Here is a 16,910-nt window from a genome sequence, read left to right as displayed (position 1 = left end):
GCGTGGGATTGAAGGGAGAGCCTATCATTTATAAATTAACCTGTAGTGAGAAACCAAGAACACTGCCTCTAATACCTCCCACCCCTTGATTTACATATATTAATAATTTGTCATTCCTTATTGAGTTAAGGTATATTATATGGATCCAGATATAACATAAAATATAAAATAATTATGAAAAAGGAGATATTTTATTTTTCAAGCAAGACTGGCAGGAGTTCTGTGTTATATTGCAGCAAGGCAAAAAATGAATATGTGAAGTTGTAGGAACTGCTGACATTTTAATACTATGATTTTCTGAGGCATTTAAAAACACTTGCAAATGATGCTAGTGTGTTGGTACATGGAGACCAGAAGCAGTGCCAATAGGCAATCCTACAGTGAAGCTATGTAAACCAGAGAGGTCACCTACCTTCTGTTTGAATAGGTTGTTATCCCATGCAGTAACCACAAATCCCAGCCCATGCCTATGTTCAACTTCTTAACATTTTTTGTGCAATAATTACTAACGTGGTTATGGGATCCAATAGTGGGAGGTAGAGTAAATGGTCTTTTATTCAGCAATTTTCTGAATAGATGAAAACATGTAGCATGTGATAAACTGTAGTTATGCAAATGTGCATGAGAGTATTTATTTTTTTTTATTTTTTATTTAACATTTGTTGACCGGGAATGTCCGACTAGGTTCCACAGAGCCTGTTTTCAGCGGAGGCCCGGGGAGAAATGCTCCAGATGCATGTCTTTGGAGTAACTTCTGCTTCTCGTGTTTTGTTATGAAAAATAGATAACTGGATCCTCCTCCTTCCTAATGTCCTAGAGATACAGGAGCAGATGGCCAGGGCAGTGTCAGCAGGAAATACAATGCCTAGCTGTATCCTCATGGGGATAAATTTAAGAGGCAAAGAAATAATGTTTTGACTCTACAGGCAGCCACAGTTGGATCAGATTTTGAGCACTGCATGGAGTTCTGCAGTCCAGATAAGGGAAAGGACATCCAACCTGCAAAAAAGAATTAAAAGGAAAACTGACAGAATGATCAATAGGGTGGAAGAGAAGGAATATGGCCAGAGGCAAGAGCAGATAGAGTTCTTCTCATTTCAGACCAGAATAGGCAAGGTGATATGATATAGTTGGTCACAAGATCGTCTTAGTAAGATGTGAAGTGGTCATTCTTAGAAGGATGGACATAGGAAAAAGGCATGGCCACAAATAGCAAACATTTCCCTGTATGTCCAAAAGTACTTTATTTTTCACTGAAAAGGTAGTAGACCCATGGAATGTACTACTGGAGAGGATGATGGGGGGAAATTCACTGAGATAGTCAAGAGACCATGTGACAAGTGGGAAAAGGATAAGGAAGAAGGTAGTAGTGGAGTAAGGTACTTAAAACTGTGGCCTAGAAAACTTTATTGTCTTCACGTGTCATCAAGCAAATGTAATGTAGTATAGCATGTTGAGAAGGTGTGGCATTTGGTGCTTAGTAAATTTAGTCTTTCAAGAATGACAGTATAGCCAACATCATTTTGACTAGAATTAAGTTGTTTTCTAGCCATCAAATCTACTACATAGTTGAAATTTTTTTTTTTAATTTGCTTGGTCAAAAATAAGAGGTAAAGTTTGGGGTAGGGGGTTCAAGTAAAACAGGAGAGACGGACCATACCACATCATCTGCCTGTTTGCTAGTATTGATGGGAAGGAGAGAAGACATTTCATCTGATTCTCTCTATTTTACAATTCTTTAATAACATTAAGAATCATCGAGCCTAGTAAAGGCATGTGAATTTCTGGCTAGGTAGATATACGAGCGTGGGTGAGCTTTAGCCAGTAACATAAAGAAAGCATGCTCTTTAGTGGAGTTGCAAATAAGGTAGGAGTGGAGAACTGTGTTAAGGACAGGATGCGGTTAACTCTGGAAAAGAGTGATGACAATAATAAAAGAAAGAAACAAAAAGAAAGGAAAGACTGAGATGCTGTCTTAGAAGCTGAACGTGGAAGAAGGGGGTCCCCTGGACAGCAGCTAAGGAATGCAGGCTACAAGATGTAGAAATGAAGGATTATAAAAGTGTTCTAAAGCAAAACTTCTGGATATTCTGTATGGCTAAAGTACAGAAGAACCAATACTCATGGAAACTTTATGTAAGATTAGGTGGGTACATATCCTGTACACAAATTAGCTATTACTAACCGACTTCTGAATACTGTTGTCCCTCACAGAACATTGTGAGCAGCTTTTACTTTTTTTTTGCCTCAGATCATAATTTTTCATTTCTCTAATTTTTTTTCTATTCTTGTGGATTATATTTACATCATTTTGCAAAACATATTTTCCCAAAGACAAACATCATTTCCATTGTACAAGATAGTCTGATTTATATTAAATTACTGTATGAATTTGCCTCTCTAGCTTTTCTGTTTTCTGTGTCCTGTTTTAACTTGTTTATGAGGTTTTGCATTCCATATAGAGGATCCTGCATTTATTTCAAGCTTTTGTTCTTGTTATGTGTCTTTGCCCTGAATTTGATATTATCTCAAGTATTTTGCTATTTTCTAACAAGGGTTTTAAGAAAAGATCAGCTCTTTCTTCATTTTTTCCAGCTGTGCTGCTGAGCAAATATCCCTTCTGTCAAATGTGTCTTTATGTCACTAACCATAACAATTCTTGACAAGCACTTTAGCCTTGCATAATACAGATTTAAATGTTCACTAAGGTTTTGTGTAGCATTTTATACATATAAAATACATAATGTGTGTTTTTGCTTCACCAAAAATATTACAAGATATACTAGTACACATGTGTTGTGTGTTTATGTGACTTCCCCTATGAAAATATGAAGTCCTATTACTTTTTAAAGTTCTGGGTCAGTTTCAGCACCAGGATAGTTAAAAATGTGCTATTTTTGTAGTGTTTGTCTCAGGGGCATAGAAATATTCATCTATTGTCCAGCACTCAAGTATGCAAAGGAAACAAAGAGCTATGCATTCACTTTGACTACAAAAGGTGCGACTATGACAATGACAGGAAATAAACATTTATTTTGGTAGTGAAGGTTATGTTATCCCTATATGGTACAAGCAATACTTGATACAGTCTGTGCAACAGAATGTCACAGAACAGTAATTAATGTAGTCCTCAAACAAGCTTAAAAAGTAAAGTGCAAAGATTTTGTGATTAGGAATGTACAGATAGGCATGTTATGTGTACACTGAGTAAAAAATAAGTTTGATATCTTGAAGTTTAATTAAAGAGGTCCATTTCAAGTAAGTAGTAAACTATTTTATTAACGACTATTCATGTATTTGTTCGGTATTGTGGCCTTTTTTCCAAGTATTTTAATATTCTCTAGGAGCCTATTTTAAATCTAGAAAACGCATTATACTGTGTATTTTATAGACTGATAAGACCACCTATGAGATGCAAATCGTACTCATTGCAAATATGTAATACAGCAAATGATGACACAGCATACTCTCATTAGGCCATAAGCTACATTCAGTAATATCTTATTGTTATTTTAGGGACTGTATTTCTTATCTTTGCACTAAGCTCATGCTGCTTCATGATTAAGCGTTTTTGCTTCCACATACTAGCACCCCTGTCTTTTTTTTTGCTTGCAGGTGTTTCTCGTAATGCGGACAAGTGGCTCTTTCCAAACTGGCTACTCTCGCTTACCTTCTTTCTCTGTTTCCTGCTACTGGTGAGCTGTATTACTGTCACTGTGCTGTATGGTGGCTCCTTCTCCAACTCTGTACTGCTGATGTGGCTGGTTTCAATTTTGTTCTCTTTTCTCACTTCATTCTTCCTGCTGGAACCCCTTAAGGTGAGTATTTAAAACGACATCAGCAGCCAGGCCATTGATGACGAATAAGATGTTGAATATCTAAATAACACTGCCTTGTGCTACAAAAAAACTATATAGCTTTGTTTTGTAGTGTTGTGATTGCCATTATGGATATAAACAGTTTTTTTTTGCTGAAATCAAACTTTTCATTGCAATGATACCTTATTTACATACTTTATATGTTTATTAATTGAAGCTTTCATGTTTGTCTCATCCTGTACAAAACCCTTTTTTTCTATAGTTTCTTTATTCCTTTTTATATAGTTATATTTCTTCATTTTCTTTACATTTATAGAGTTTTTTTGTTAGTTCTTTTGCTTTCAGTAATCTAAAATATGATTTTGTAAAAAAGATGATTTCATTGTATTGTATTTTCGGTGGTGGTGCTGCGGTAGCGTTGTTGCCTCAAAGTAAGATGTCATGTTCGATTCTCGGCTAAAGCGTCTTCTGTGTGGAGACATGCGTGAATGGGCGTACCTTCGTTGAAGGTTGTGCGTCAGAGCTGGCAACTCGGCATGTAAAAATCTACTGCCAATCATTAGCGGACCGGAGTTCCGCTGTGGTGACCCCTAACCGGGAAAAGCCGAAAGACACAACATTAAACAAAAAAAAAGAAGAAGAAAACAAACATTGGCCATGGTTTGATCACAAGAAAAACAGAACACTTTAGGATTCAGATAGATTTTCTCTCTCTCCACACTGGCTAGCCAATATGGATTGGTCATTTTGTATAATGGACAGAGAATTTCAGAGTCATGTTAAAGCCGCACAGAGAAACACCTCATTAGTGCCTCATTACTGTGTCTCAGAATCGAACACTGGGCTGTCAGATCAGTCTGTGAAACTATTCTCCTGACCAGCCAATGTATTGTGTTAGCATTTGCACCCTTCTACGTGTGCACGTACACAAACATATACATACATGCACACACACATAAAATCAGGCATCCACAAACAAGCTGAAACTCACAGAAACATCCTCCCACATACACACACACATACATACACACACACGGCATTCCCTACCTGTCTCCAATATTGCAACCATCCAGACACATATACACACACACACACACACACACACACACACACACACACACACACACACACATACTTTCTCACACACACACATGAATGCACTTATCCATTCACCTGCATTCATGTCCTACAGATAATCATGCACTTGTGGACACACACATACAAGAAGGCACTTACATACCTCCATGGCTCTACTGTATTTACTTGTGCTACAACTACTACCATTATGTGCATGACAGTGTTCATGTTTCCTCCTAAAGAAAAAAAATAACTTGGCAGAACAATTCACTTAGTCTAAAGTGCAGACATTTCTAAGGGAGCCCACATTAATAAATATCATTAGCCACTCCCAGACTATTAAAATACCATGCACCTTCTCCAGCAACACATCTCTCCATCCTCCATCCGCCACCAGGGGAACACCATAGCAGAAGGATGCTCTGAATCAGAAAGGCTTACCACATTTACTCTTCCACATCACGGTAAACCTTTCTGAATCCCATAGTTTGTTTTCGACTTTATATCTTCATAAATTTATGTCCAGTATCTAAACTACATAGGTTCATAGGTTCATAGATTAGTACTAGGCCAACTGCCCTTGTGAGCCATTTTAGGCCTAGACAATAATCCCTTGTGAGACTCAAACCCTGCACCTTGTGTTTGTAAGGCAAACACCTTAACCATTAGGCCACACTCCCAACCCCCTTGGACTTAACATACATAACCAGAAGAGGTACCTTTTAAAACATCATGGTTCATATTGCACAGATCCTCGCCAGCTGTAGACATGCCAACCACATAAGTGAAATCCCATAAAGCATGTCACAGGCTAAATAAACTGATTCCTTTTCCACCAACTGGAACTGCAACAATAAATTCCACATATATATGAACATTACTAATGCTAAAAAAAAAAAGCTCAGATAAAGAATGAAACAGGAAATGTTAACAATTACTGTTTAGCACTTTTGCCTTCACAGGCATAAAAGACTTCCTCAGTCCATCTGTTTGAATGCTTGTTTTTCGTATTATTTGTCTAAAGCTTGTGTCACTTACTCATCATTTTTATTATGTTTATATTACCAAAGATGACAAGGCATGGGAAACATCTTGTTAGACCTAGTGCTGACACTGAAAGTATGAGGAAGCATCATTGTAATTTAATGAATAACATGTTTTATCAAGATGATCTTTTAGAAGCACAGTTCACATTTTATTTGAATAAGTCTAGCTAACTCTCTCTGCAAGTGCTCAGGCAGTGACAGTTCATTACCACAGAACATCTCTTCAGGTCCTGCCTGGCTGCCCGTTGACAACTAGTAAGGGATTTTCTTGCTGGCTAATAATTGTAATTTCTAATGAAATAAAATTATTCTAAAACTCTGCAAAATACATTGTGCAAATTCTAGCCTCAATGTCTCAGAAAAAAAAATACCATGCCATTCAATGCAGAAGCAGAAATAGGAAAACCTGTTCAGGACTACTACAATCCACAACCAATGCACATCAGTAATCCTAACATAGAAATATACTAGACTTGTATAAATCTTCAAGTTCCTGTCTAGTTCAGACTTGCAGCAACCTTAGCAGAGCTCTCCCATAAGTAGCAAACCTAGAGAGGACATGTATATACTGACAGAGTACATGCAAACTAAGTGCATAGCTGATTGTAGGAGCAGTATTAATACCCTGCTTTCCTCAGAGGATGAGGAGGGAGGCATCATGTGACAAGTCAGTCAACATTAGGCTATTATAAAGTAAGCTACAGTAAGAGTGACAGTATTCTATGGTAAACTTAAGTCCAGGAAGCACGTTAAAAATAATAAAATAAACGCCACAGACCGTCCACAGATGGTTTCAAAACAATTTAATATTATACCATAAAACATTAAGCGTTTTTCTCTACCAGAAGAGAACATCAGAATAATTACAAACCAACACAAATGCATTATATAGTATCTAAAATTAATTTCTATTAGCTGTAATTAATGAATCAATTGACCCTGTTCTTTTTATATTTTTTTTCTCTTAAATAACCCAGGTATATGAGACAGTTAGTACATAGAAAACTTCAATGTTGTTACAGACGAGGCATACACATAATTTGTGTATATGCATATGTACCAAACAACATTATAATTGTAAATGATAGTTAAATAACTTATAATTTATTAGCTTTTGCACTTAACACAGGAACAAAAGACATTAAAGCAGGGAGGAATAATGCACCAAGTCTAAGTTGCCACTTCATCTCCCTGACTTTTAAAAAGATTTTCCTAACCCCACTCCTGGGTCAAACCCAATTTTTCTAGAATACCAAAGCAAAACATCTTAAATCCTTGACATACAATAGAATATTTGAATAAAGCACTGTTTTCATTTTTGCCTGCAATGTCGTGTGTTCATATATATGTGTCTTTAAGGCACGCTCAGTCTTGCTACCACGAAATGCTAAACATTCAACGCGGTAAGCAAGATATACCACTCTTGAGGTGGGGAAATCGTCATCCTGAAATCTTATTCTGCCCTTCATAGTATTACCTAATGTTAAGGTCTGGTTCCTAGTGATATAAGTACACTGTTTACAATACCCACATCTCATAGTTCCTTTAATTGCCTTTGGAACTATAGCATATTTGTTCTCCATTAATCTTTTGAAATTAGGTGCTGTTTTAGTAACAACAGTGTGTTCATTCCCTACCAACTAATATATTTCAGTTAGTCTTACAAATGCATGAATTTCTTTTAATGATGTTTTTGATCTCCCTGGAGAACTGGTTATGTTCTACTACCAAGCCCCTTTCATATTTGTGCTCCATTGTGTTGGTAGATGCAGGGAGTCCAGTGCCTAGAAGTAGTTTATATCCGTTTGCCCAATCACTGTACACTTCTAATAACAAGGTATCTAGAATATTACCAGAGTACCCCCTTGCTGAAAACATTTCCCTTAACTCGAGCCACACATCATCCTTCAGAGAGGTTATACTTGCCACCCTAATAGCTTGTTCGTTTACTAAGCTCTTTTTTTGCCAAATAGGGTGTCTACTGGTTAAGTGTAGATAAGAGTTGCAAAAATTTCTTTCCTAAAAATGTTAGACTTAAAACCATTAGATATCTAGGAAATTAAGGTGTCAAAATAACTTATTTCTTCTGTGCTCCAAGAGTATGTCAGTTTGAAAAACTCCATAGTATTGTTCAAGTATTCTACAGCATTATGGAATGTGTGTACCTCACCTTCCCATAAAATAAATATATCATCAAAAAATGTACATATAAATGTAGGTTTTTGGTGAAGTAAGTTTTAAATATAAACTGGTCTTCCCAACTTAGCAATACCACGTTTGCAAAAGCAGGGGTACACAATGCTCCCATTGCCGCACCTCTTATTTGCTGAAAAAACTCCCCCTCAAAATAAATGAAGTCATGTTCTAAGAAAAGAGCCATTAATTCCATGACCAAATTGATTCTTTCATTAGACAGGGTACACCATTTTGTTAAACTCAGGTGAAAATATTCTAGACTGTTATTCTTGGGAATGACTGTGAACAGATCTTTGGCATCACCTGTTACAAATACAAGATTTTCCTTCCACATATTTTCTTTTAGATGTCCTAAAAATCCCAGGAGCCTTTAATTCAATGGGGCACTGCATCATATACATGTTTAACCCATCTGTCAATCATGCGGTACTGCATCATATACATGTTTAACCCATCTGTCAATCATGTGGTACTGCATCATATACATGTTTAACCCATCTGTCAGTCATGTGGTGCTGCATCATATACATGTTTAACCCATCTGTCAATCGTGTGGTGCTGCATCATATACATGTTTGATCCATCTGTCAATCATGTGGTGCTGCATCATATACATGAGTCCCAAGCAGCGAAAAAAATACCACAACAAATAAAAATTCAAGAAACCCGGACCGAAGACAATAATGTGCAATATATTACTGGAAGGCAGGAAAATGGTCCATACAAATAAAAATAACCAAAAACTTTATTGAGTGTAAGTGCTTTTGCAGTGAGATGCTCTGCTTCATCAGACAACAATAATTATACAGACAGATACCTATATACAAAAAACTCATTAACCATCAACCAATCATGAACAGTAAAATTCCTTCCTAAAAGCCAACTAATTAAAACAATTAATACTTTAAAGTGACATAATAATTTTCTAAAATACAAGATTATTTAAGCCTACTAGATTTCAATACTGGCTTAAGGGGAACACTGTCATTTAAGCCTAGGTCCCTGTGTGCACCCGGCCTTGAAATCCACTGTAGTTCAAAACTCTCTGTCTTGTTTTAAGTGCCACAGATGAGTGGGAATCCTGGGACATGGTGGGGGCTCTGTAGCAAGCTACAATTTGGATTGCAGTTTTGCCCAGAGTTAGTTGCACTTGGATAATTTCAGATGTATTATATTGGGCAACTAGCCTGGAGGTGTGGATATCCTTAATGAATATGGACACTCCTCCACCTTTGGTGTTCCGGTCCAGGTTAGATGGCCGAAAGGTATGGTATGAGTTATAGCCTGGTAATGCAGAGGTGCTCTCTGGAGCCTTGAACCAGGTCTCAATCACTGCACAGATATCGATGTTCTCCATTTTAAGGAGTGCCTCGAGTGAGTGCATTTTGAGGTTTAGACTTCTAGCTTTGAATAGCATTACCTTCAGTTTTTGCTTGCCTGTACCTGTTATGGTGGTAGGTTTCTCATTTGAACCTTGCCTAAAAAAGGCACTATAGGGGCAGCAAGAGACTTAGCCAGTATCTGGAATCCCAGTGGTGACAGGTACAGGCCATCTCTGGCAAAGCATCGTGGACTGTCGACCATGTCATCCCAGGCAGACAGATACTGGATCCCCTTTGAATGACAGCAGAAGCTTATCCAATTGTTGAAGTCAATCATTTTGTCCTTGTACTGTGGTATCATTCTGGGTGAATGTAGGATGCTACTCAGGGCTAGGGTCAGGTTTCCTATTAGAACCTCGAACGCTTGAAATGTCGAACGTCATATGGTCGACACCATATGATCGACATTTCAAGTGTTCAAAGGTTAAGCATAATGGCGCTGTTCAGTGCAGAATGGGAGAATTTCCCTTTTCTGCACTGAAGTGCGATCTCAGAGTTGGTATATTTAAGTAGGGGGGGTGGGGGGTGCAGCTGCCTGCACCATTAAGGTAAGGCTTTTTTTTTGTTTTCTGTTTTTTATTATATATTCGAACTTTCGAACTTCGATCATATGTTGTTGAACATATGAGATTCGAAGTATTGAAAGTTTGATTATATAATATAGACCCAGGATTATACCTGCCTTGATTACAAGATCGGAAAGCTCTTCCATGTTTCTTTTCATGTAGTCCAGGGAAGTACATCTCAGGTCATTCACACCAAAATGGACAATGACAGAGTCATATTTCTACTTGTTGTGGAGTGACCTGAGTGTGTGGGTTATGTGGTGGATCCTGGCACCCGATAGGTAGCTAACAGTAACCTTCTCCTTGTTTAGTCTGGTGAGTGGAATATGCCTGACTATAGAATCACCTATGACTAATGTGTTGGGTAAGTTGTTTTGCCTTATGGGTTGTGGTTGAGTGGCACACTGAGTTTGTGGGTTATGTGTCTTTTGGGTTGTGTTGAGGGGTGGAGGTTGCCTACGTTTCTGCTTTGGAGGTCTCTGTTGCTTGGGAAGATTATTATTGAGAGCCTCCGCGAATGTTTTTGTGTTTCTATATGTGGGTTTTGGTGGTGTAGGTTTAGTGAGACTATGTGATGAGTGTGGTGTGGTACAAGTGTTAACCTTCTCCTCTTAACTGATGAGTTCAGTCCTGGGTGGAGAGAGATTTGCCTCCAGTTTGGCTAGATAAGTGAATCTCTCACAGGTTGTAGTGTTGGGTGGTAGGAGGGAGAGGGTTGTTTGTGTACATGAGGCAATTGCTACATTGCCCCAAGATGCCCAGATTTATAAGGTGGACAGGAGAAAACACCAGGAGCTGACCCTTGGACATGCTTGAATAAAAACTAATTTCCTCTAGGCAAGTGAGGAAGGTACAAGCACAGTTTTCCTCTAGGCAAATGAGGACCGTAAGTACAAGAAGTGCTTTCTTGGAATACTGAAACAGGTAACTGCAAAAATAGGAATGCAGGCAAGAGGGCTTGAGGCACGCACACAGTAATAGTTTCCAAAGTTTATTCTTCAGACTTTGCTTCAATCAAATGATAAAAATAAAAAACAATAAAAAACAGTAACCATAAAGCGCTTTTCATCTCACCCCTTAGTGAGACTTCATCAGACAGTTGCAACAAGAATGTTTCAAACAGTATACACAAGTTCAAACCACATCAACTTCCTCCAAGCAAAAGGCAAACCCACCCCCAAGGTAAGCAGGAATGAACAATTAACCCATTGTATGCTTCTTTAAAAATCCAGCTTCTTGTAAAACAAATATGTATGCAGTAAATATATTTGTATATGTGTAAATATAAACATAGCTCATCAGTTCGAAAACACTCTTAAAAGACCTTTTAAAAGTATATTCAGAAATATTTAAAAACCATGCTAACATTAAAACCAGTAGTTAAGGTAACAGTAAAAAATGAGAAGTCAAGAATGAAGTGTAAAATTGAAAACAGTATACAGCGCTTTATGGTTACTGTTTTTTATTATTTTTATCGTTTGTTTGAAGCAAAGTCTGAAGAATAAACAAGAAGTGCTTTCCTCAAGGTAATGAGGAAGGTTATGTGCTGTAGTAATTTGTAGCTAATTAGTGCTTACAGCAAGTTCTGCGCAACTGCTGGGCTTGAAGAAGCCAATTCAAGTGCTAAAACTAAGAAACTGGCTCGTTCTAAGGGAAAAATTGAAGAGCAGACTTTATGGCACCGAAAATAGTTTAACCCTAAACAGCACTGCACGATGCGCAAAACCATGCAAACATGGCTTTTTAAACAGAAAGATGAAAGATATGGAAATAGCCCAAAATGACCGATAAAACTTAAGTTTCTGAGCTGAAACCACTCCTCCAGTGATAGATAGGCTGTTCCAAAGCTCACCACTCTCACTGATGAACAGAGAACCTTCCATCTATCTTAGAAAGGCCTGGGCAACACAGGCACTTACAAACAGCCCAGAATTCAACAGAATCTATAAACCAGACTTTACTAGTTCTAGAAAGGTGGGAAACGAGTAGAGGGATAGAATTTTTTTTTTTATTCAAAAGTTAAAGCAAATACAGCAATAAAAACACTTTTAACACATAAAACAGGCTATCACACTTGAGTGGGTAGTCCTTTACAGTTAAACAGACAAATAACACCTAAAAAACGATAATTTAAAGTGCAAACAGTATTTGATTTCAAAAATGGTTCAGATAAATAGCAAAGTTAATAAAACAGCAGTCAAAATAATGTGGCTAGAAAAACAAGCAATAAAAAGCAAAACAGAGGTACTTAAACCACTCAAAGTCTCCTTTTCTCTCTCTGCCGCTGTAGGACTCTGCAGGACACCCAGGCAGGCTCTTGCTGAGGTAATGCAAGTGCAAAAACTGCGCAAACACGGGTTTTTAAACAGAAAGATGAAAGGGATAGAAATAGCCCAAAATGGCCAATAAAACTACATTTTCTGAGCTGAAACCACTCCTCCAGTGACAGATAGTCTGTTCCAAAGCTCACCACTCTCACTGATGAACAGAGAAGCTTCCCTCTATCTTAGAAAGATCTGGGCAACAGAAGAACTTACAAACAGCCCAGAATTCAGCAAAATCTGAAAACCGGACTTTACTAGTTCTAGAAAGGCAGGAAACTAGTAGAGGGATAGGATTTTTTGTTATGTTTTTTTTTTTGTTTGTTTTTTTCAAAAGTTAAAGAAAATACAGCAATAAAACCACTTTTAATACATAAAACAGGCTATTACAATTGAGCGTGTAGCCCTTTACAGTTAAACAGATGAATAACACTTAAAAAATTATAATTTAAAGTGCAAACAGTATTTGATTTCAAAAACAGTTCAGATAAGTAACAAGGTTAATAAAACAGTGGTCGGAATAATGCGGCTAGCAAAAACAAGCAATAAAAAGCAAAACAGAGGTATGTAAACCACTCAAAGTCTCATTTTCTCTCTCTCTACTGCTGTAGGACTCTGCAGGACAGCCAGGCAGGCTCTTTCTGAGGTAATACAAGCTCACAAACTGCGCAAATATGGGTTTTTAAACAGAAAGATGAAAGGGATAGAAATAGCCCAAAATGGCCAATAAAACTACATTTTCAGAGCTGAAACCACTCCTCCAGTGACATATAGGTTGTTTCAAAGCTCACCACTCTCACTGATGAACAAAGAAGCTTCCCTCTATCTTAGAAAAGTCTGGGCAACACAGGAACTTGCAAACAGCCCAGAATTCAGCAAAATCTGAAAACCGGACTTTACTAGTTCTAGAAAGGTGAGAAACGAGTAGAAGGAATAGGATTTTTTTTTTTCAAAAGTTAAAGCAAATACAGCAATAAAACCAGTTTTAACACAGAAAACAGGCTATCATTGTCACTACTATTCCAACTATCTTTGGTTTACTGCTCTTTTTACTAGATTTAGTGAACACAATGTGGTAGGTTATAGCAATGGTGCATCCAAGTGGAACAGCTTTGAATACCCATTTAAGGACATTAAAGAGTAGAAACAATAACCACACCCATTCATTAACATATTTCAACCAATAGTATTCACACTTCATCTTATCTTTACATACCTCATTAATATTAACTTACCTCATTCACATATCTAACACACCTTGTCCTACAAAATGACCAACACCATTTTATTACTTCTACTTACCTTCACGTACACTACTGTTCTTATCGTATTATCCCATGCCACCACTTCTCAAAATATACACATCACACTATCCACAACTCCCCCCACTCAGAATATATCACTAGAACCCAAGTGTACTAGCTTCTCAAGTATCTCACATTCCCTATATAAATGTAACAGTATATGTACTGCTAGATTCAAAATTATTACAAACAATATTAACTTCAAAATAACACTCCCTATTGTACCTGAGTCTCCCTCTAAAGTCTACTTTAAACACCTTAAAAATCAACTGATATTGTCTCATAGTTATGGAATTCATCCAAATTCTGGCCCTGCCCTTTCAACAAGTGTAAATAATAACCCCTCCCTTTGCTCTAGCTATCATCATACAAAGTATCCGCAATAAGATAAAATAATTTTAAGCCTGGCTCGCTCGATACTCACCAGATGTTATAGGTGTTACTGAACCATAGCTCAAACCACAAATATCAGATACTGAAATTGTACAACCTGGTTACAAAATCCTTCACCGTGACAGATCAAATAAGAAAGGTGGCAGTGTAGCCTTGATCTTCCGCAATTGTTTAACCATTACTTCCTATCTTAAACCTGTCCCAACATTTGGAAACATTGAATCCCTTTTACCATCATTGCAAATAAACAAAACTAAACAATTACTTATAGCAGTATTCTATATTCCCCCGGCCACAGTATACCCTTGCTCTATGACTTCTTATCCTGGACCACTCATAATATAACTCAAGAAACTATCATAATGGTGATACTAATATTAATTGCCAAAACCTAACTTCAAACACTCCTGATAACAGTATCAGTCTATATAAATATCCCCAACTTGTTACAAACCCTACTAGAATACAAAACAATCAACCAGAATCCACAATGGACTGGATCCTTGTATCAAATGCTCATGAATACTATAATACTGGTACCCTCCCAAACATTCTGAGTGACCACTCACCTGTATATACCAATAGAAGCTATACACAAATTCCTAAACCCCACACTTGTAGAACATCAAGAAACTTAACCAACTTCTCCCAAACACCACTAATAAATTCTCTTAAGGTCCAAAACTGGAACCCACTTAAAATGCCACCCCTAGAAGAAGCTGTAAATCATTTTAGTAAGGTCTTTCTGGATACCCTAAATACTCTAGCCCTCATTAGGTATAAAAGAACAAAATTCAATCATGCACCTAGGTTTACAAAACCTACCAAACAAATTCTTATTTCAAGGGACAGGGCCTGGAAGGAATGGTGTAAAAACAAAAATCTAGAGAATGAAATTACCTTTAAACAACTTCATAATACAGCAAAAAAAAAAAACTAATAAAAAGTGGCAAAAAATGTATTTTAGACAACTATCCAACCAAAAAAAAAAAACTACCCCAAAAATTTTGGAAATGTGTTTCTTCTATCCTTAACCGAGGAACCATACAAACCCCATCACCATTCCCAGACAAAAACCCAAAACAAATAGCACAAATGTTCAATTTTCACTTCATCGATAGCATCCTTAAACTTGTGAAAGAGCCACCACCAACAAAAAATAGATGACCTAACAACAAGGATACTACCTCAAATCACTATCAGGATAAACCTAGCCGGGACCCCTCACTCAGTAAAGATAACAATACCAATCTCCCAGAAATGCTGAAATTCTCACTACAACCAGTACCAACATCTCAGATGTTTAAACTACTCTCTAAATTATGACCATGCCCCGTCCTGCAGATAGCCCTCCTCTGAATATTTGAAACTGAGTGCAGAAGCAATAGCATATCCTATCAGCATTCTAATTAACCTGTCTAGCTCTGAAGCCACAGTCCCACATATCTGATAAAAAATTCATAATTACCCTATTACATAAAGGAGGCATTACCAGTGCTTTAACTAACTATTGACCAGTCACTATTCTTTCACCTGTATCCAAAATTCTAGAAAAGTGTGTGCACACCCAACTTCTAAAACACCTCACCGATAACAGTCTTCTCTCCCATACTCAACATGGTTTTCAACCTGCAGATAGTACAACCACAGCCTTACTCTCCTTTACTGACACTGTGAATAGAGCTTTGGATGCTAGTCTTTTAACAACTGTAGTTCTACTAGACCTGTCCAAAGCTTTTGACACAGTGTCACATACTAAATTAATACCACAACTGGCAACACTAGGATGCTCCAAACAAATCCTGACCTAGTTTACCACTTATCTGGACAATAGACAACAATCTGTAAAATGGCAAAACGATCAGTCTGACTTTCTGGTAAATAAAATAGGAGTTCCCCAAGGCTCCATTCTGGGTCCCTTACTTTTTAACATATTCATAAATAATCTCCACACAGTCTATCTTCAGACCTCACTTATCCAATATGATGATGATTCTACCATCATTTCTTCTTCCAGTAATTTCTAAGACCTCCTAAAAATAGCACAAAATACTTTTTCAAAAATAGAAACATGGTTATATTCAGCACAATTACTTCTAAACAAAAAAATAAATAAAAAATAACGGATATATTCATCCAAACCTCCCCACAAGATTTTAAAATTTTCTCCCAAAACAAAACTGAAATAGAAGATACTGCAAAATTACCAGGCATTACTATAGATGAAAACTATACTTTGAACAACATATACTCAATATAATAATAAAAAAATCACATTTCAAATTAAGTAAGCTCTAGAGACATAAAGTGTATATAGATATTCCCACTAGAACAAAATCAGTTACCACTCTCTTGCCCCCTTCCCTCCTTTATGGCTCCCACATTTTCACAAACCTGCATGCATCCCTGAGCAATAAATTATAATCATGCTATTACAAAATTACTAAATTTGCCTGTGGCCTACCATACTGCACACACCATTGTCAGGCCATTGACACATCAAAGTGGCTCAATTTCCCCCATTACCTGCAGCTCACCACTGCTCACAAACTAATATATAACCCAGAGAACTGCCACACACTCTCACATATAATCTAGCGGGGTCTATATTATATGCTCAAAGAGACTTTTCTTCGAATATATAATCATCGACACCTAAAGAGCGAGCGTTCCAAAGCACGAATGGCCACGTCCTTGAACTTTTTCCTCGGGAAAAATTAAGTTGGCTGTTATCGGGAATTGCCCTGTTCCTCAATGCAGAGCGATCTCAGAGTTGGTATATTTAGTTAGGGGTGGTGTGGGGGGCA

At 37.3% G+C, this 16,910-nt stretch overlaps 1 protein-coding gene across 1 annotated transcript in view; it reads left to right on the top strand.

Annotated features, from left to right (window-relative positions):
* The window catches only part of LOC122814129 (polycystin-1-like), a 1,441,736-nt gene that overhangs the window by 1,112,111 nt on the left and 312,715 nt on the right, over positions 1-16,910 (top strand). Inside the window, 1 exon segment of the mRNA XM_044086744.1 lies at positions 3,616-3,818. Within this exon segment, the coding sequence (XP_043942679.1) occupies positions 3,616-3,818 (203 nt within the window).

This window comes from Protopterus annectens, chromosome 10.part0 (genome assembly GCF_019279795.1).
Source record: "Protopterus annectens isolate FY-2018-M chromosome 10.part0, PAN1.0, whole genome shotgun sequence".
In the NCBI taxonomy this organism is placed as follows: Eukaryota; Metazoa; Chordata; order Ceratodontiformes; family Protopteridae; genus Protopterus; species Protopterus annectens.
Note: the sequence above shows the minus strand (reverse complement) of the source record. Positions and strands in the feature narration are given on the sequence as shown.